This window comes from Engraulis encrasicolus, chromosome 7, assembly GCF_034702125.1.
Source record: "Engraulis encrasicolus isolate BLACKSEA-1 chromosome 7, IST_EnEncr_1.0, whole genome shotgun sequence".
Classification (NCBI taxonomy): Eukaryota; Metazoa; Chordata; class Actinopteri; order Clupeiformes; family Engraulidae; genus Engraulis; species Engraulis encrasicolus.
This window is the reverse complement of record NC_085863.1, coordinates 43,424,357-43,444,356: the sequence shown is the minus strand read 5'-3', so window position 1 is coordinate 43,444,356 and position 20,000 is coordinate 43,424,357. Positions and strand designations below refer to the sequence as shown.

General features: G+C 41.0%; 2 protein-coding genes across 2 annotated transcripts in view; one reads left to right on the top strand and one right to left on the bottom strand.

The window, feature by feature from the left end:
* Positions 1-3,631: 3,631 nt before the first annotated feature.
* On the top strand, positions 3,632-16,598 carry LOC134452202 (cytokine receptor common subunit gamma-like). The gene is made up of 8 exons (XM_063202568.1): positions 3,632-3,802; positions 9,015-9,105; positions 9,571-9,734; positions 10,128-10,276; positions 10,940-11,099; positions 11,771-11,885; positions 12,647-12,731; positions 15,635-16,598. The coding sequence occupies exons 1-8, from the start codon at positions 3,727-3,729 to the stop codon at positions 15,854-15,856; spliced, it is 1,062 nt and encodes a 353-aa protein (XP_063058638.1). The 5' UTR covers positions 3,632-3,726; the 3' UTR covers positions 15,857-16,598.
* A 2,230-nt stretch (positions 16,599-18,828) lies between these two features.
* LOC134452946 (ryanodine receptor 1-like) overlaps positions 18,829-20,000 on the bottom strand; it is a 181,776-nt gene continuing 180,604 nt past the window's right edge. The window contains exon 115 of the mRNA XM_063203634.1: positions 18,829-19,815. Within this exon, the coding sequence (XP_063059704.1) occupies positions 19,720-19,815 (96 nt within the window). The 3' untranslated portion in view covers positions 18,829-19,719. The remainder of the gene's footprint in view (positions 19,816-20,000) is intronic.

Genomic DNA, 20,000 nt, shown 5'->3' with positions numbered 1-20,000 from the left:
CAGTCATCATTGTTTATGCTCTGAACAACACAGTATAAACGAAGTTGGGGGAACATCAGGAGCACGTCTAGGGAACCAGACGTGACCAGACCTATAATGTAACCATCAAGGTTATGGGAACCATATGGGAACGATGAGGGAACAAACATGAAAAGCAATTAAGGTACGGTGAGAGAACGGCGAGGGAATGGAATGGGAACCACACATATATCGTTCTGGGAACTTAAATTAAACTTTCCTGGCAACCCAGTGAGAACCAAAACAGAACCAAAAATTACATATCCGAAACGTATCCAGAACCGAACCGGAACCAATGGCTGCTTGGTTTTTACTGTAACCAAAGGGAACGTTTCTAAGTGGTAAATTTTGGTTTGGTAATAACCCCAACCTTTAGAGAACCAAAAGTCAAATGTTCTCTTTACGTTCTCTGTTACTAGGGAAATGGCTGTTTTTGGAAATTCAAAATGGCGGAATATGGAGAAGATCCCCCTTTTCATGTATGAAAAGTGCAATTTTTCCAGTCATAATTTCATGGTGGTGGTCAGTATTCATGAAAAAGGTAACATTAGTGAATGGGCAGCATGAATTCTGGAAATAAATAAAATAAATAAATAAAATCTCACACCTTTATAGCATTATAGTTGCAGTACCTTATTTGACCATTTCCTGTACAGTGTACCTTTAAGTAGTTCACCTCCTGCTTTGCATGGTGTACATGTCTGATAAATGTTGGAAAGGGGAAAAACACAAACTCTAAAGGTTTTTAAGAATTCTACAGCCTCGTAACAGCATGGTCTGTCAGGTAAAAACTGTGCTCTACAATTAGTCAAGTTAGTTGTTCAGCCTTAGTTTTGTAAGTTGAGAATATCAGTGTAACACCAACATATCCAATGAAACTAAGGCTATGTATTTACTGTAAATGCATGTGTCTTACTGGATGGATACACAATGTAATGTAAATCTCTACTTTTGACTTGAGTAGAAATGGGCTTATGAATCCTGCTCTCAAGTCTTCAGAAACTCATAGACCCACACCAAACTCTTATTCAATCACTTATTATGGCATACAATGTGGTGAATGCACTTCCACAAGCTGTTTAGAAATGCTATCTGAACGTTTGTACTAATGTAAAGAATGTTAATTCAGGCATTTATGTTACTGTGTATGTGATGTGAAATAAACACAACAAATTAGCATTGGCCAATATGAACGTTTGTTTGTTTGTTTGTTTGTTTGTTTGTTTGTTTGTTTTGTTTGCCTTTTCCCCCTCATGGGACTGCGTGAGAGTGGTGCATTTCTCAAACTTCGGGTTACATCCTCAAATTATTTCCTCTTCAACTTCCCAACGATAAACATCTGGACTTGGCTATGGACAGAGGAGTTGTCTTTGCCACTTTATATTGGGGCATCACTGCAAAATATGATTTACAAAGAGGTTAAATTGTCATATGTTGGGGAAATTAATCCAGTTATGTTCTAAAATCAAGTACTGTATATTTTAAGAATATTTGACCAAGTGCTTGCACGTTTCTGTTCGTTTATTAGCTTGCTTGCTTGCTAGAAGTATACGCAATTTTAAGCTTGGCAATGAATTTCACCTCATGTGTTGTTTATCCCTGCCAGAGTTTTTCTTGAAATAAATTTTAATCTCATTTTAGGAATTTCACCCTACTTTTAAATGACTTATTCGGTCAATTTCAATATGCTGTTGTTTTGCTCACACTACCCTTGACTCGTCAGTACCCGGTGATGCCACATTTTTCGGTTCCGAGATATGAGCTATTCTAATGGGGGCAGCGTTTGTTTAAAAAAAATTGTTATAGGCCTACTCCAGATATTGTCCCAGAAGGCACCACTGTTTTCTAGTTGTCTGCTGATGTTGCATAGCCTTTTGCATGTTTTTGGGAATAAAAAATGTTTTTTGAAATGTAAACAAACCGCTGGCCCCATTACAATGACCAGGATCTCGGGAAAAGGCTGAAGAAGAAGAAGAAGAAAAAAACTCAGGTACTGACAAGTCCAGGGTAATGTGAGCATTACAACAGCATGTTGAAATTGACTGAAGTTATCCTTAAAGAGTGATATTTTTAGCAGTGAACATTGTCTGATTGCCAGACAGTTTTCTTTGCGCTAAACTGAGTTAAACATAGGTACATACGCAGATGGTAGATAACCGACTTGTGTGGCACAGGAGCATACCAGTGTTTTGCATGATAAAACTGGTGGTAAATCAAGTTATAGCCTATGCAGTAATTAAGGTTTTAAAATTGCTATAGTATTTTAGTGATCAATATACCACCAGTTACAATTACATGAATAATAATAGAATAATGTTGGAAGTAATGTATGATTTATGGCAAATTAACACATGATTTACAGTATGTCATGTAGCCTAAGTGAGTACACCCCTGACATTTTTGCAGATTTGTCAGTATATCTTTTCATAGGAGAGCATTAAAGAAATTTCACTTTGTCACAATGATTAGTGACCTTTTAACAACATATATAACCGCTTAAATTTCTTGTTCACTCAGAAAAAATCAAAATACAGCCATTAATGTTTGAACATTAAAATCCGGTAGAGAAGGGGCCGTGTTGGCTCGAATCGTCTCGATTCCATTCTCGATTTGTTCCATTCTTCCACCCATTCTCAAAGTCTGATAACACAAATTCTACCTCCAAGATAGCATATACTGCACGTATAATTGAATCTCATGGGGCAAGCTATTAGCTAGCTAGACCCAAACGATTCAATAATAAACCAGGGAGGTTACATTGAGATCCAATATCGCGTCTTCCAGGGAGTTCTAACTAAGATAGTGGCTTGAAGGCTTCATATAATAAATATGAAGACAAACATAAACCACACACCAGGACTAAACAGTCAACATTACACATACAACACAGAGCAAAAAAGAGAGATAGAAGTAGTATGAAATGAGGTATGTGGTGCAGTGATCTTAACTCACTATTCTGTGAGCTCTGATTTTAATCTTTTTTTAATGCAATAGACTATTGCCACACGGTTTAAACTATGTATTTTAAACCCTCTGCCCCACAAAGAAAAAAAGTCAGGAAGTGCTTTGTTGTTGAAAATTATTGTGATTGTAATGACATGAACTTACAAATATAAAGTTAAATAATATGATTGATCTGCAAGGGCTGTGGTAATATGTCGTAAAGTAACAAAGCATGTCACATGTCAACAATCTACTCAAACCTATTAAGGCTGGACAATAGGATCATTTTAGTTTAACATCATTTTACTCAGCTTAGAGCTCTGCACAGTTACGGTAGGCTACTGTCTTATTTCTTCTCTATGGAAAGAAACACACACACACACACACACACACACACACACACACACACACACACACACACACACACACACACACACACACACACACACACACACACACAATTTAAAGAGTAGGCTAGGTATGGTTATAAAACGCTCTGGACATTACGACCTTAAAAAAGAAGCGAGGGTGAGAAAATAGCTGATTGGTTTGACTGAGAGCGGCCACATTTTTATTTCGTCACCACGGCAACACAGGAAAACCAATCTACCCACATGTGTGCGCACTGCGCACATCACAGCACAATGACATGGGTCGGGGGTGGGGGGAGGAAGTGAACTTAAACTCGATGAAGAAGACAAGTGTGTCAGAGTGATCTGAGCGACAAGGCTGGAGGAATGCAGGAAGAAGAAAAGATACATCAACATGCCGCCTCTTCTCTCTCTGCCCCTCCTGGCGTGGATCGTTGGTTTGTGTTCATGTGCTCCTCTACAACTACCTGGTAGGTGTAAAAAAAAAATGTGTGTGTGTGTGTGTGTGTGTGTGTGTGTGTGTGTGTGTGTGTGTGTGTGTGTGTGTGTGTGAGAGAGAGAGAGAGAGAGAGAGAGAGAGAGAGAGTCGGGGAGGGGGGGGGTGCTGGCTGACACTCCTTGATAGACATTTTATGTTGACTTGGTTACAGGAAACCGTGTGGTTGTATGCACTTTGTGTGTGTGTGCGTGTGTGTGTGTGCTCTGTATGGTTGTCTTTTTTTGTTTCAGGATGTCATGAAATTAAACTTTCAGTTTCTGAACTCTTTGTCTACATAGTGTTTGTGTAGATTCTGCTAAAACCATGATGAACAGCACTATGTATATTTTCTACGTACTATAATTGGTGATCAAAAATGGCTGCCTGACCTTAACAGTTTGCTCTCTATGGTTGTCTTTCTTTTTGGTTCAGGGTAGAATGGATGTCATCAAATAAAATGATCAGCTTCACTGAAACAGAACTGAAGTGTATACATTTAGTCTACTGTAGTTTACATTTAGTAAACACAGTAGACTTCTGCTATGTGTTGGTTTAGTCTAGATTCAACTAATACCATTATGGCTGATGAACTCCAGTATAATAGATTCTCATTGTACTATAATTGGTGACAAAAGCAGGGTGGCTGTAACACAGCCATGTGACTATATCTGGGCTTTCCCTGCTCTCAGTATGAATGTGACTAAAGGAATCAATTCCACTTTCCGGCACTGTCACAATGTGTGTGTGTGTGTGTGTGTGTGTGTGTGTGTGTGTGTGTGTGTGTGTGTGTGTGTGTGTGTGTGTGTGTGTGTGTGTGTGTGTGTGTGTGTGTGTGTGTGTGTGTGTGTGCGTGCGTGTGTGTATGCGTGCGTGTGTGTGTGCCCAAAGCAATGTTATATGTTATGTTGTATATATATTTCTTACCTTGCTTGTATTTATATCAGTGCGTCATTTGATTTTTACTAAAATAACTTTAAAAACTCCAGAAATTGTTTATTTGAATAGATTTATTGTTGCTGTATTGAAATAGCAACACATTTATGTAAAAGCACTGTCATCGCCTGCCCTATTTGTAATGTCATCAAAATTGCCAGAATCGAAAAGAATCTGTGGTCAAAAAGAAAAATATACTATGTCACATCAGTTCACAAATAACAAATAACAAACAGAAGAGGGATTAGTCTCAAAGTGCTATAAAACCCCAAATTGAAAATAATACACCAAAACATCAGCCTAATAGCATATACAGTACATTATATGTATAGGCCTACTATACATTATATAACACACAAGGTGAAGAACAGGAAATGAGGAGGGAGAACTTAGCAGTTTCAGTTTGAGCTGAGAGGGTGCATTCATGCCCCATTTGGTTGTGTCGCATGAATTGAAAGATAGTTTGCAAGAGGCTTACATACGTAATGGATAACATTCTTTGAGCCGTGCATTCAACGGATTTACGCAATGGAGAAGAACGGCAACATTACATTACATTGCATTTGCCAGACGCTTTATACCCAAAGCGACTTACAATCGAGCGGGGCCGGCCCGAGGCATAAGCGAACTATGCGATGGCTTAGGGCCCCCATGCCACCAGGGGCCCCCTTGAGCAGCAAAGTTCCAGGAAGAAATGAACTCGCCACTATTTTCCCAAGTCGTATATTTCTTTCTCATGTACCACTTACTGCCACAATGATACACAATGGAATGGGTACACAATCTACAGGCAGCCTACCTATGTCCTTAGCTCCTACCCCTCACTCGTGCAAGTAAATGATGCTGTGGTGGTATGTGACGATGCGACTTGTTGCGCATCCTCACGGCGTCTGCTGTGGCAGCCGCCATCAAACGCATGCACTGTCATTCCCCCCCATTCATTCTGTGTTCACTGTTTTATGATCGGTCACAGACTTTGCAAGCTATTGTACCAGAATTCTAACAATTAATCTTTGTGTAGTGGTCTTGTTCAGTGCATGGGTCGACACATGTAGCTTGACAATTCATTTACACTTACGTTAACACGCATAGTAATTTACACGCATACTGTACATAGCCAATCACAAACAACACAAACACAACATTTCATCCGGATGTTTTGTCTGTTTATTTATGATGCCTAGATTTAACATTGATCGTCACTGATTGCAACCGTGTGGTTTTTAAGTGTTTAGAAACACAAACAATGTTTACTTAAGCAGTTTAAAATTCCATGTCTTACCGGCACAGCTCACTTCCTTGATCTGCCAAAGGGGTGTGTCGCGGTTCTGAGGACGTTTTATCTTTGGGCACGTTCTCGTGCGTGCGTCCTCTCACCCTCACGACAATAGTTAAATGTTAAAAACTATGTAATCATAGATGTTTGAGTACATATGAGTTTATGTACATGTTTGATATTATTTTCTGGAATTCCTGTTATCATTTGTTTTGTAATAGCGCTATTTTAAAATGTGTAGTTTAATTATTAGTGAGTGCCTAAGTAAAAATCCCTGTTTTCTGTTCAGGCAATTGTATACTCATGAACGACCATCCGGGTACTTTGCTCTTAAATTTGCGTTACGCCCCTTTATGGGTGAAAACAAACCGAATGTCTCATTGACTTACATGCTAAATCGGCTAGCCTAAATGAACACATTCCATGCTTCAGCCACGGCTGTTTGGCTATATTATTTGAACAGCCGGCAACACAACACGTTTTCGGCATGTTGCGCGTGAACAACGATAGTCTACAGGTCCGTATCTTACGTTTATTAAACCCCAACATCACCAATTGACTTGCATGGGTTGTTTTCCCCCACAAATGGGCGTAACGCACATGGAAAACATCACGCCGTTCATGAGTATTGGCCACCTTTAGGGAGGAGACAGGTACCATTCATAATGATGCTGTAGTCAGTTGTTACACTCTAACAAATAGCTGTTAATTTAGGGCAATTCTGCAACAGCATTCTACTGTTTTTTGAAAAAACAGACAACTACTGTGAAAATACTACTTTGAGTCAAGTATTGAGCATAAACAGTAAGTACTGCACAATAGCAGCATTGGCCGTTGTGGAAGCAACCAAAATATTTTAGGCAGCACCATTGAAACCCTATCATCCTCCACTTGTCCGTGATCGCCGTCAAGCTGCAATAGCCTACCACCTGAAGAACTTAAGGCATTCTCACTGGTTAAATATTCTCTGATACTAACAAGCATTAAACAATTTCTAAGGAAACTACAATACTTAAAAAGTGTTTGATGCAGCACATTATGATGATTTTCATCACTATGATTTTGATATGAAAGTGTGAATGGCTGAAATATTTTAAGAATTTGAACACTCTTGCAACAAGCAGCCCCATCTAAACCAATCTGCTAATCAGTGCCTGGCCTCACCTGAGTAGGGCTGTTATGCCATTATTCAATTACGGGCGTCACCTGCCAAGGGCCTGATGACTCTGGTCACATGGTACTCTTGCACCTGTATATAAATCTGGACTATCAACACTTCAGTTGCTTGCCTGCCTGCTGGCTGGCCTGCATGGCACAGCATAGCACTTGCTTGCCTACAAGCTTGCTTACATGCTTGCATACTTTCCTCTTTGTGAAAGCTTGCTGTACAGGTATGTGGCATCATTTGTGGCATTGTTGCATATAATGTGCCTGCTGCAAATTAGGCATTGCTTTGGGAGCTAGCTTGTAGTGCTGCTTGTTTGCTGTGCTACTTGGTGCAAATTATTTTTTTAAAGACTGACCAATGCTATATTCAACATTGGCTCATCCAGAGATACAGTAAAAAGCCCACCTCGCACACTATCATTGTAACATAGCACTGCGTACTCTGACATTTTATTCATGCCCACACTTTCAAAGGACCACTGCAAACCACTTTCTCAATACAGCATAGCGCCATAGTATCATGCTCAAGGCATGGTGAACGATGGGAGGGTGGGGTGGTAACATGGCCAGGGTACCACAGTTATGGAGAATGGGTGGGAAGTTGCCATGGCCATATTCATGAATTCAACTATGACCCAGTATTTGCCTGTCATCACACAGTACAATTCAACTTTTTAACTGAAATGTACTGTTATTTTACTTATACTACTGCATAAATATTGTAGAGCACTTTTAGTTTAACAATACTAATACTGTGAACGTTCTGTAGAGTACTGTTATTTAACAGTTCAATTGCTGCTGAAAAAAATGTTATATACTGTGATACATTAAACAGCAATGAGCTGTATTTGATTTTTGGTGTGAAATAACAGTAGAATTACAGTTAAATATAATTGCCAGTAACTGTCGTTAATTTGCAGGGAAATTTGCTTAGAGTGTAGGAAAGCTTGGTAGGGGCAAGACATGCGTCTGTATGCTCCCAGGTAAATCCTCAGCTGTGTGAGGTTTGACTTAATGTTTTGGTTCTTGGCCATTTGTGAGCCTTAGGCTAGTTTATATTTTTTTTATGTTTTCTTTGGCTCCTCGTAGCCTGTTTATGTTTTGTATATTTTGTACATAGTGTCTAGTTATATTTTCTTTATATTTTGTTTTGGTTATTTTTGGTTTATTTTGGTCTCTTGGCTCACTTTCACCGGTGGTGAGCAAAAATAAATGGCAAAACCACATCTTCTGCCTCGTGCCTCATCTGTGTGCCTTACTCATAAGAGCCTCGACACTCTACCTTGTAACATGGTATGGGGGCCCCGGATGAAATTTTGCTTAGGGCCCCATGAAGGCTTGGGCTGGCCCTGCAATCGAGGACATAATCATAGCCAACATCAATAGCAGATACAAAGTGCACAGGAAATATAGAGGACAACAACTGTAGATGCAAAGAAGGGTTAGGGTACACACACATACACATCACGTGAACAGTCTGGCCTGGGACTAGGCCAGCTCAAGCATTAGGGCAGCAGATAGTCATGAAAAAGGAGAGTGTTTACAAGCAACGGTTCAGTTGGTTGTTATGTATTCTACTGAATGCTTCAACTTTAGCTTTAACTACAATTGCATGGCAATTGCAACTGCTCGCATGGCTCAATGATAACTCATAACCCACCATTCAATCACAAAGCAGCATTCTATGACAGGATCATGAAGGGAAATGCTTAAATGGTTGATGTTTATTGTGATGTTTATTGATGTAGTTACAGTGTGCCATTATAATTACAGTATATTATGTACGGAGAAACTCACATCCAACTGACCACTCCTCTCTCTCTCTCAGAGGTGCGATGTTATGTTGCAAATCTGGAATATGTAAATTGTACATGGAACGCACCCAAAGATCCTGCCATCAACTTCACCATCCTGGCAAAGTAAGACATCACACACACACACACACACACACACACACACACACACACACACACACACACACACACACACACACACACACACACACACACACACACACACACACACACAGGAAATCACACTTACATACACACCCTAAATATAGATAAAAAGGCTGCACATCTGAGAGCAGTCCAGTGTGTGTGTGTGTGTGTGTGTGTGTGTGTGTGTGTGTGTGTGTGTGTGTGTGTGTGTGTGTGTGTGTGTGTGTGTGTTTGCGCTCGTGCAGATCACACACAGTATGTTAGCTTGATAGACCTGTGTGAGTGTCTGTCTGGCATGGCTTTAATGTGTGTGTGTGTATTTGTATGTGTGTGTGTGCGTGTGTGTGTGTGTGTGTGTGTGTGTGTGTGTGTGTGTGTGTGTGTGTGTGTGTGTGTGTGTGTGTGTGTGTGTGTGTGTGTGTGTGTGTGTGTGTGTGTGTGTAGCTTCATAGATGAGCCTAGTCTGTGTCCGTCATACCTGCTGAATAGAGAGGGCCAGGTGGAGGGCTGCAAGTTTGAATATAAGGAACCACATCGATTCAACACCTTTCGCACCCTACTGCTCGGACCCGGCAACGCCTCAGCACGCCAGGAACACAAAATGAAAGGTACACTACACACACACACACACACACACACACACACACACACACACACACACACACACACACACACACACACACACACACACACACACACACATACACATTGTGGATTGTACTGTGACCATCACTAGAAATTGTGGGTGTGTCTTCTGACTAGGCTATTGTGACAACCATCTTGACTCTTTGTCAGAGCCCCGCCCCACTCCGGTACCTCAGTAGGCCTGGGTTCGAGTCTCAGAGGCACAACTCTAATTCCCTTTGCAACAATTACCTTGGAAAGATGTGAGCTGGTTAATAGATTCATACTTACTCCTACTGTATATGCTTTTGGTGTGTGTGTGTGTGTGTGTGTGTGTGTGTGTGTGTGTGTGTGCGTGCGTGCGTGCATGCGTCTAGACACAGTGAAGCTGGACCCCCCCACCAGGCTGGCACTGCATTGGGAGCAGGTGGGGCAACTGAGACTGAGCTGGGAGGTCACCGCCAAATACAACAAGCCACACTGCATTAAGTGCAGAGTCCAGTATGGACGCAACGGCAAGTGGCAGGTAAACACAGTCCTATATTTGTGTGTACTCTCCGTTTGTGTGTGTATGTGTGTCTCTGTTTATCTGTGTGTCTGCTGGCTGTCTGTTTGGCTGTGATTCTCGACAGCATCCTCGCTAAGTTATCAAATTACTTGGTTATACTGCAATTTTATATTGGAACCTACAAAGTTGCTAAGTCGTTAGCAACAACGCTTTCATAAAAGAGGGTCAAGTCATGCATGGCTTCACCTGTGTTTGTTGATTTTGAGAAATGCCAAATAACACTTCCTGATTTTCAGAATGGTCTGCTAAAGCTCCTATATCTGACCTACGGCTCTTTTCCACTGCCGGATTTCTGGTAGGCCTACAGCTCGACACAGCGCGTCTCGGCCGCCACTTTTGCTTTTCGTTTGGGCACGACACAGTTCAATCGTAAAGCAAAAAGTGGCGGCCGAGTCGTGCTGTGTCAAGCTGTAGGCCTACCAGAAAACCGTCAGTGGAAAATAACCTTTAGTTGCTGGAGTAAAAAATAATTAAACTAAGCAGAAACACTATGTCTTGGCGGCCTGGATAAGATGACATAGCGCCACCTATGGGCTTGTCTAGTACATAACCCTAAGATTTATTGTTGTGAAAGCAAGTGCAAGCCTATTGTTTTCTCCCTCTATGTAATTCTTCCTGAAGAGCCCAGTGGACCTTGTTCCTGGAACCTTCGAGTACTCTGTGATGTATCGCTCCAACAACAGCCAGCACTGGTTCCAGGTGCAGGTACGCATTGATGGCACGTGCGGCGATTCAGCTTGGAGCGAGTGGAGCCCTCTTGTGGAGTGGGGGAACCGTACAGGTGAGCAGCACCACCACCTCTTAAAACTTACAACTCAGCGTTTTTTGTGACTTTTTGCGTATCGAAGTTTGAATACATGTGTAAGGGCTGCAGGGAGGTGTACTATCAAGTGCCTCGGCCGCCTTTCTTCCGTTTTGATCAGTGTGAGGTACATGACTCAGCTCGAAAACCAGCCCTAGTCTTTTTGCACAGAGCTTAGCGGGTCTTTCGCTGCCATCTACCCAGACTTTTGTCGCCAGCAATGAATCAAAAAATAATCATGGCGGCCACCAGATCAACTGTCTTAAAATGCTCTATAGTTTGACACTTTGACCTTTGACCTTACTTTGGCAGAAACCAACATTGTAGTATCCAAATATGATGTCGCTGAAGCTATTTATAGCCTACTTAGATAGATGAGATATCTGTCGGCCTCACGTCAAGTCAGCCTACTAGCCTACGTAAAGTAATGCTACGTGACAACACCAAAAACATAACTCCAACCATACTCCAGGTAACCCGGTTTGTAATGGAAACACAAACCAGGCTGGTTTAACAGCACAACTCAGCTCGACACGACACAGCACGGCACAGCCGGGTTGTATGTGGAAAAAAGCCTTATGTCTCTCATTCTCTCTCTCTCTCTCTCTCTCTCTCTCTCTCTCTCTAACTCTCTCTCTCTCTCTCCTCAGACAGTACACCTCCCAGGAAGCCCCCAGTAGGGTCATGGATGGCTGTTATCCTCTACGCCTGCCTGGCCACAGTTGTGCTGGGGCTACTCACCTGTCTGCTGGTGCACTGTGAGAGGTACGAGGGGGTGTGTGTGTGTGTGTGTGTGCGTGCGTGTGCGTGTGCGTGTGCGTGTGCGTGTGACTGTGCGCGTGTGCGCGTGTGTGTGTGCGTGTGCGTGTGTGTCTGTCTGTCTGTCTGTCTGTCTGTCTGTCTGGGTGTAACCGTGCCCGTGTACAGGTCTGCCATCAGAGGGAAGGACAAACAGCACCTGGAATTGGGTCCCAATTACATTGCCTATGTCAGGGCCAGTTTTTCTAATTCCTTCCAGTAAAGGGGCCGAACATAGAATCTGCAAAACCGTGATCAGCACAGTGCCCGAGGTTTGGGTGCGAAACAAATAACTTTCAGGACAGAACAGATATTCGCTACTCTATTTCGTAGTAGCCTTGTGTTTTTTTTAATCAGACTGTTGAAGAGAAGATATAGGACATAGGAGAGATGTCCCCAACCTGAAGTGTTATACAGGTACTTTCATTTTGTTCAGACCTTGTAGGGGGTCAGAACCGTGCCATCCAAGGGCCACATCTGGCTCCAGGGCCTCCATTTGAGTAGCCATTTTAGTGTGTGTGTGTGTGTGTGTGTGTGTGTGTGTGTGTGTGTGTGTGTGTGTGTGTGTGTGTGTGTGTGTGTGTGTGTGTGCGCGCGTGCATGCATGTGTGTGTGTGCGTGTGTCTGTGTCTGTCTGTGTCTGTGCGTGCGTACGTACGTACATACGTACGTGCGTGCATCATTAGGAACTGTAGTGTTAAACTCTCTACTATATGGTCGTCTTTCAGACTGCGGATCACGTTCCTCCCCGTGGTGCCCACCCCAGGCAAGAACCTGACGGAGCTCATTGAGACGTACAGCGGGAACGTGGAGGTCAGTGCTGTCCTCATGCACCCCTGCTGCTTGGGCTGGGATCAGGGACGTCGTTAGGCCTATTTTAGGGGGGCTTTAGCCCCCCCTACATTAGTATTAGCCCCCCCTGTAACGATTTTGCAAAAAAAAAAATATATATATATTTTTATTTTTTTTTTTATTTTTTTTTCCAAAAACAAATGCAGTAAAGCACTGAATACGAACCACCAAGAAGGCAAGTTAATCTGAATACAAGTTTATGGTTGCTTATTTATTGTTTAATGCCACTTATATCCTACTGCACAGCAATAAAAGCAGGGTGCACAGCAATATGTTATGCGGAGGGGAAACAGGTAGAGGATTGTGCTTTGTGACTAACAACACCTCGAGAAAAGTGTAATTACTTACACGGATGAAATCTTCAGACCCAAAGTACCAATTTTCACTCACAATATCCGTGTAATAAATTAATTTGACATTGTCTTGAAATTATAGTTGAGTTTTTAATATTTGTCTTAACAGTTTGAAAACACACATGAACTGATTAAAATAGCTACTAATGGAGTAAAAATGGCCAAATATCTGCCGGGGATGCATAGTTTTCCAAGTAAGGAACCTGTTTGAATGAATCGCTTCCTGACCACTGCTTCTCCTGAAGACGCGCAGTTAGTAACTCCTTAAAGTTCCTAGTCCTTGTGTAAATTATGCTCTCAGCATTTTTATCTAATCATATTAACTTCCGTACATAATATTCATCAGTTGAAACATTTTGAAATGTTTTGTTTAGCTTACATATAAGGAATGTTCATTAAAATGTGAAATAAAAAATAAAAAAATCACTGTAACTAGTGATCAAAAATCGGTATGGTGCTCTTAAAATAATTGTTCAAGAAGACGCTTTTTAGGTGGGCAGGTGCGTAGGATATTATCCCAGTGGGGTTGTCATTCAAGTGTAAAGAAATCCTGCATACTGTCCACTCCACCAACAAATTTTAATACAACATGAAGAAGGTCGGATGACCGAAACAATGTATTAAAATTTGTTGGTAGAATGGACAGTGTGTGGGATTTCTTTGCTCTTAAAATAATGAATTCATAGACAAAACCTTAGCAGGTGAGATGAAAAAAATTTGGCGCGCGCTGCGCGCGCATTTTCTTCCTCTGGGGCTAAGCCCCACCTGTCTCTCAAACCTAGTGACGGGCCTGGCTGGGATACTGAAATTGTAGGGTGTTTCGTCACAAATGGGCCTGGTTTGGGTTGCACATATTATATTCTTATTAACTTAGCACCTGCCCTGTCTCACTTTTAAGCTTCGGCGATTGTACTTACACCATCAACACCCCAAAATGTCGCCAAAGCAGTGAACCGGTTCGAGGTTTAATTTTTTTAATGGTACAAAACGGCTATTGAGCGGTGTGCTATTTGGCTTTAGGCTAAAAAGAAACGTCAGGCTAGCTCAACCTGTGCCATCATCTAACTTAACTTCCCCTAATATTGCAATTTGCATGTCAGAGCTACCTACAAACTCTTAAAGGAGCACTTCTGCCAATTTCAATATGCTGCTGTATTGCTCACGCTACCCTTGACTTGTCAGTACCCGGTGATGCTACATTTTTTGGCTCAGCCCTTTCCAAGATATTAGCTATTCTAATGGGGGCAGCTTTTGTTTACATTTAAAAAAATATTAACATAGGCCTACTCCAAATATTTTCCCAAAATGTATCGCTGTTTGCTAGTTGTCTGCTGATGTTATATAACCTTTTGGATGTTTTTGGGAATAAATCAAGATGTTGTTTTGAAATGTAAATATAAACAGCTGCCCCCATTACAATGAACAGGATCTCGGAAAAGGCTGAAAAAAAAAACATTACAACTGCATGTTCAAATTGGCTGAAGTTAAACTTCTTTGAGATTTTTTAATGGTTTAATGGCCCTGTCCAACAAGCTGCTAAGCTAGACCGCAAACTTCACGTCGATATCCACCCCACATATGATTCTCTCGCACTGTCATCGGTTAAACTTGTGACGTTAAGTCCAAACCCCGGATGAAATACCCAAGAATTTCATGGTCCCAGTGTGGGCTAAAATCATCATTGCTGGCTATATATTTGAGGTACTTTGAAATGAAATTAGCCCTTGGCAACCAACTAAGTTGTTTACTGGTTAGAAATGTTGCTTTTGAGAAATGCAGCCCTCATAGGCAGAAGAGTTTTAAGGTGCACTGTGTAGGATGGTGGCCAGAGTAGGTAATGCAACTATGCTGCTCATTGAAACTGTGCTGCTTATTGCCAGTTTGAAACTTTTCATGAACATTTACTAAATAAGAAACTAATATTTACTAGTATGACCAGTAAGTACAGTAAGTTTTATGGCTAGAAATGTCTATATCTGGACATTCAAAATGGCGGACATGGTGCAATTTTCCCAGTCAAAATGAATACTTTGATGGTGGTGGTAAGTGTTTGTGAAAAAAGTAACATTTATAAATGGGCAGTATGATATCTACAAAGCACTGCTAGAAATATTATACAATACACCTTTAAAGGTACATTGTTCTGTAAATGTGCAGGAAATGCTCATTGAAACTGGGTTGCCTATTGACAAATTTGACCTTTTCATGAAAGTTTACGAAGTAACTAACTAATATCTTCTAGTATGGCCCTAGTATAGTCATTTTTGCAGCTATAAATGGCTATTTCTGGAAATTCAAAATGGCGGGCAATGGAGAAGATCCACCTTTTCATGTATGAAAAGTGCAATTTTTCCAGTCATAATGAATACTTAGAATTTGATGGTGGTGGTAAGTATTAATGAAAAATGTAACATTAGTGAATGGGTAGCATGGATTCTGGAAATAAACAACAAACAATCTTACACAGTGTACCTTTAAGTGAATCTGCCATGTTTTCTCCCTCCTCCCCAGAGGTGGCTGAGCATCTCCAAGGAGATGCAAGAGGGCTTCAAGCCCTCGTTTACCGAGCGCACATGCCCAGTACGGGAGGAATACCACCTCCTCACCCCGACCAGCGTGGAAAGCGACAGTGGTGTCTCTCTCTCCGACTCCCCCTCTTCCTCATCCATCTCTTCTTCCTCCTCCTCCTCCACCTGCAGTTCCTCCGATACCTCGCCCAATGACTCCTACTGAAGCACTCTGAGACCTGAGCCTTGTATTGTTCAATCATAGTATATGGATATCATTAAAGACAGAGTTTTTATTTTTCCGTTTACATGTAAACATGGCATGGATAACACAAAATCACCATTGTGACAGGTACGTTTTAGGAATCTCTATTTAAATAAATGAAAGGAACTAAAACTCTGTTTACGTGTAAAAAAAAAGGCCCATGAGTATGCATTTATAAAAAATATATGTACAATTGTACTGTAAATGGGGTCGTGGTCCTCCTTTTTCGCAGTCACAGTTGATGTTGACAAGCATGTTTCTTTTGGTGAAATTCAACAACTTTTGATGGCATCCATACAGCTCCAAACCATTTAATTCCCACCACCATGCTTGACTTTAATCATGGGGCACTTTTCCTTGTACAAATCACTTATTACCACCACACATGTTTGACGCCATCTAATGCAAAATTGCCAGCTGGATTTTAGGGACTGCGGTCAATTTCAACATTTACCATACCTTTGCTGCTTGTGACGGAAAATAAATACCATGACTTGTGGTTAATTCACTTGCCCTGGGAAAGATGATGCTTTGCATTTTAAAAGTAGAAATGACTAGACTGTTGTGTTCAAGTGCTTTTGTTGCCGAAGTTTCTCCTGACAGTGTTGCTACTGTGCATTTTTTTTAAACTGCTAAATACGCAGAACCATTTTGTGATTCATATTTTGTGAGCTATTTTGTGAGTATTCTTCTCCTGGTGGTAGCCTACACAGTAAATTGTGTAGTGTTAAAATAACACTTAAAGAGTTAAAATTAACACTGTTCTAGTGTCTATTTGGTCCTGCTCCAGATCAGTGTTAAACACTGGTGTTAGATTTATAGTGTTAAGCTAACACTATAAAGAGTAAAGCAGTTTCGGGGAGCACCCTACTAACATTTTTTTTAGTTCTAAGCAGGTTCCTGGAACATATGTGTTTTGGTCCTGCCCCACTATCTCTCACCATAGTTGAGGTACCCTGATCATGGTAATTAAGCACCTCCCATCCTCCACCATGACTGAAACACCCTGCGCCTGGCATCAGTTTGCCACACTGCTCTCTTAAGATAATGTTTAAAGTTGCTGAAAACATGTAAAATGTCTATATTTTATATATCAGTCTATGCTGTACTGCACCACAATGTGAGAGCAATTTCAGCTGAGCATGTATGAACACAATCTAGTGGGGATTAATACCAAATGTTTTCGTTAATGAAGTTTAAAATATAACCATACCATCTACTTCAAGTGCACAATGGAGCAAGCAATGTAACATGTGCTGTTACTGACTAGCTCACAAAGCAAGGCACAAGCTGTAGCTAACAAATGCCATAAGCCAAAAGCGCCTTTAGCTTGCTTGCAAAGCAGGTAAACAAGCGCTATGCTGTGCCATGCTGACCAGCCAGCAGGCAGGCAGGCAGGCAAATATTTAAAGCACTGTGACAGTCCAGGTTTATATACAGGCTCAAGAGTATCATGTGACCAGATTGATTAGGAGTTTTTCAGGTGCAAGAAATTGAGTCATGATATACCAGCCCTAAGTAATTAGGTTTGGCCAGGCGCTGATGGACAGATTGGTTGTGAGGGGCCTGCTTGTTACCGGCAAAGGTGTAACAAGTTCTCAAGTTATTTCTTCCACTCAACACATCTTTTGTGTGATGTTGTGTGCACAGCCAAACCTTAGATCAACCCAACCAAGTTGAGTTAAATGAATGAAATGGAATAATAAAAAAAAGATTGTGTACATGATTAAATCTGGAGGAAATACTGTTACTAATATGTAGACGTATATGATTTAATCGGGTACTAGGGCATACAATGGCGCAGACAAACTCCATCACCTCGAGGAGGCGGGGGCTCTCTGGAGTACTTCTAACTCCACACAATTTAACAACTTCATTTGTCACTGACACTGGAGAGCATCTCACTCCATTTGGTGTTGGAATTACTCCAATAGTGTCAATAAGCCTTAACACTGCAAAATTAACACTGGCAAATTTACTGTGTACTCTCTGTAGCCTGCATCATTAGAGGCAGCCTCTATACAATTAATGATTTTAGTAAGGCGGCGTGACTATTTATTTATTTTTACAAATAAAGAAAATGTTTTTTATTCTTCTAAAAGGAAGTGTTGCCTTATTTTTTTCTATTGCTGGTTAGAGTCTTCTTGGGGGTACATTCCCTAGTTGGTGTAGTAAGTTCTTGCGCCGAGTTTACATGGTCACCCTAGTAAGCAAAAAGCTAGAGATAATATGTAGAGTTTCTCCTCTTTAACAACGCAAGAGAGCATCCCTGGATGTATTTTTTATATAAATACATGTGTTTTTTGGGAACATTTTTACATTTAAGACATTAAAAAAATATTAAAGATAAGTTTTACCTGTCTTACTCATAAAATGTATATTACAAAAGGCACTTCAGTGTCATAGTGGAGTCAAGTGAAAGACGTGTGCATAACAGTAATGTAATGTCAGAACGGAAGAGACAGGTTTCATTTTTTCTGCACCCTGTTACTGTGTGTGTGTGCGCACACATGCATGTGTGTGGGAGGGTGGGGGAGTTGTTGCAGGAGCCTTTGCACATGTGCAAACTGCTTTTTCTCCTCTTTTCATACCTAGTGCGCGTGAGCTATGGATGTGGAAAAAACTTCCAATTTCTGTTCAATTCTACCTTTACTCTTGTTATGGTGTGCCTGGGTGTGAATCAGGAGATGGAATCCGAAGATATGTACTTTAAATATTTATATTTGTTTGTGCGTTAAACTTTTCTTCTTTCATCTTGTTCTGAACTGCATTGCTTATTGTGATTGTTGATGTGCTGAATAAAGGTTTTCCATACTGACATGCAGGCATGGTGCTTTGTACTTTTGGCTAACAAGGTGAAGGCTGCCTTCTAGTGTTCATTTTGAGTACTACACATTGAAACTACCACACCCCAGAAAGCAAGACAAAAACAATTTTCAAAGGACTGCTGAAGCATTTATTGTAGATACAGATATTGCAAAGGAAACATCTCGTAAATAACTATCCTTTAAAATGGCAATTAACCCTTTTCAATACCTTTCTTTAAGCGTGTTAACAGATATATTTATCAAAATATATAATATCAATGTCATTAATAAATAGGGCCTAGTTAGTGTTACCTAACTACATGAAATGAACTAAATTTAATATAATTTGTTCAGTCCTTCTCCCTCATCCAAAAAATACAGTTCTTGCAAAAAATACTGTATGTGTGCAAACTCATATTTGTTAGAGTGCGAACACACGCATACATGCGTTATCAGTTTATAAGAAATCTGATTCACTAAGTTAAGCTTCTGCCAATAAACTGATGTCTTCAAGACACATAAACACCTTCATTGGGTTTCTGACATTCACAAAAGTGTTGAATGCATTGCAGTTCAATGTCAGGTGCGTGAGGCCAGCACCTGTGAATGACCAAACCATTCTCAGATTTCTTAAATGCATGTGAACAACCTAACAGATTATTCCGATCGGATTGGATGATCCCACATATCTGATTATTGCCAGTTATCAGTTCAATGTGACCACGTAAACAGGCCCACTTTTAAAATGTGTATGCCTAGTAGACAAATAAATCCTTCACACAGTCCATCATGTATTTTTGCTTGTACCATTTATTGCTCACAAGGTGAGTTCTCACCTGAAGGAGGTCTGAGCGACCACACAGTTGTGAGCAATAAAATGCAAGTCTAATAGATAGGACGATGTGTGAGGTATTTGTCTGGTTCTTTGAATCACTGGTTACATCGAATGCACCCGTTCATTTTGAGGTGTACAAAAGCGTCCTATAGTTGAGTTGTGCATGGTGTGATGTGTGAAGCCTATGCCAGCTGATCCTCATATTGCTTCCGGAAGCAGTCTCCAGCCGGGAAGAAGTCCCAGCAGCGCTCCTGGTACATCTTCCACACGTACGACTCCTGACGGACACACACACAACACACACACAGTCAAATTTATGATATATGTGCTTACATACAGAAATATAAGACTCTGTTGGATGTGTGTGTGTGTGTGTGTGTGTGTGTGTGTGTGCGCGCGCGTGTGTGTGTGTGTGTGTGTGAGAGAGAGAGAGACAGAGACAGAGAGAGAGAGAGAGAGAGAG

Excerpts from the sequence above, each read along its gene's own strand:
- LOC134452202 (XM_063202568.1), top strand. The coding sequence starts at position 3,727 with ATGCCGCCTCTTCTCTCTCTGCCCCTCCTGGCGTGGATCGTTGGTTTG. Across the intron at positions 9,106-9,570 it reads AACTTCACCATCCTGGCAAA|CTTCATAGATGAGCCTAGTC; the intron begins GTAAGACATCAC and ends GTGTGTGTGTAG. Across the intron at positions 11,886-12,646 it reads CTGCTGGTGCACTGTGAGAG|ACTGCGGATCACGTTCCTCC; the intron begins GTACGAGGGGGT and ends GTCGTCTTTCAG.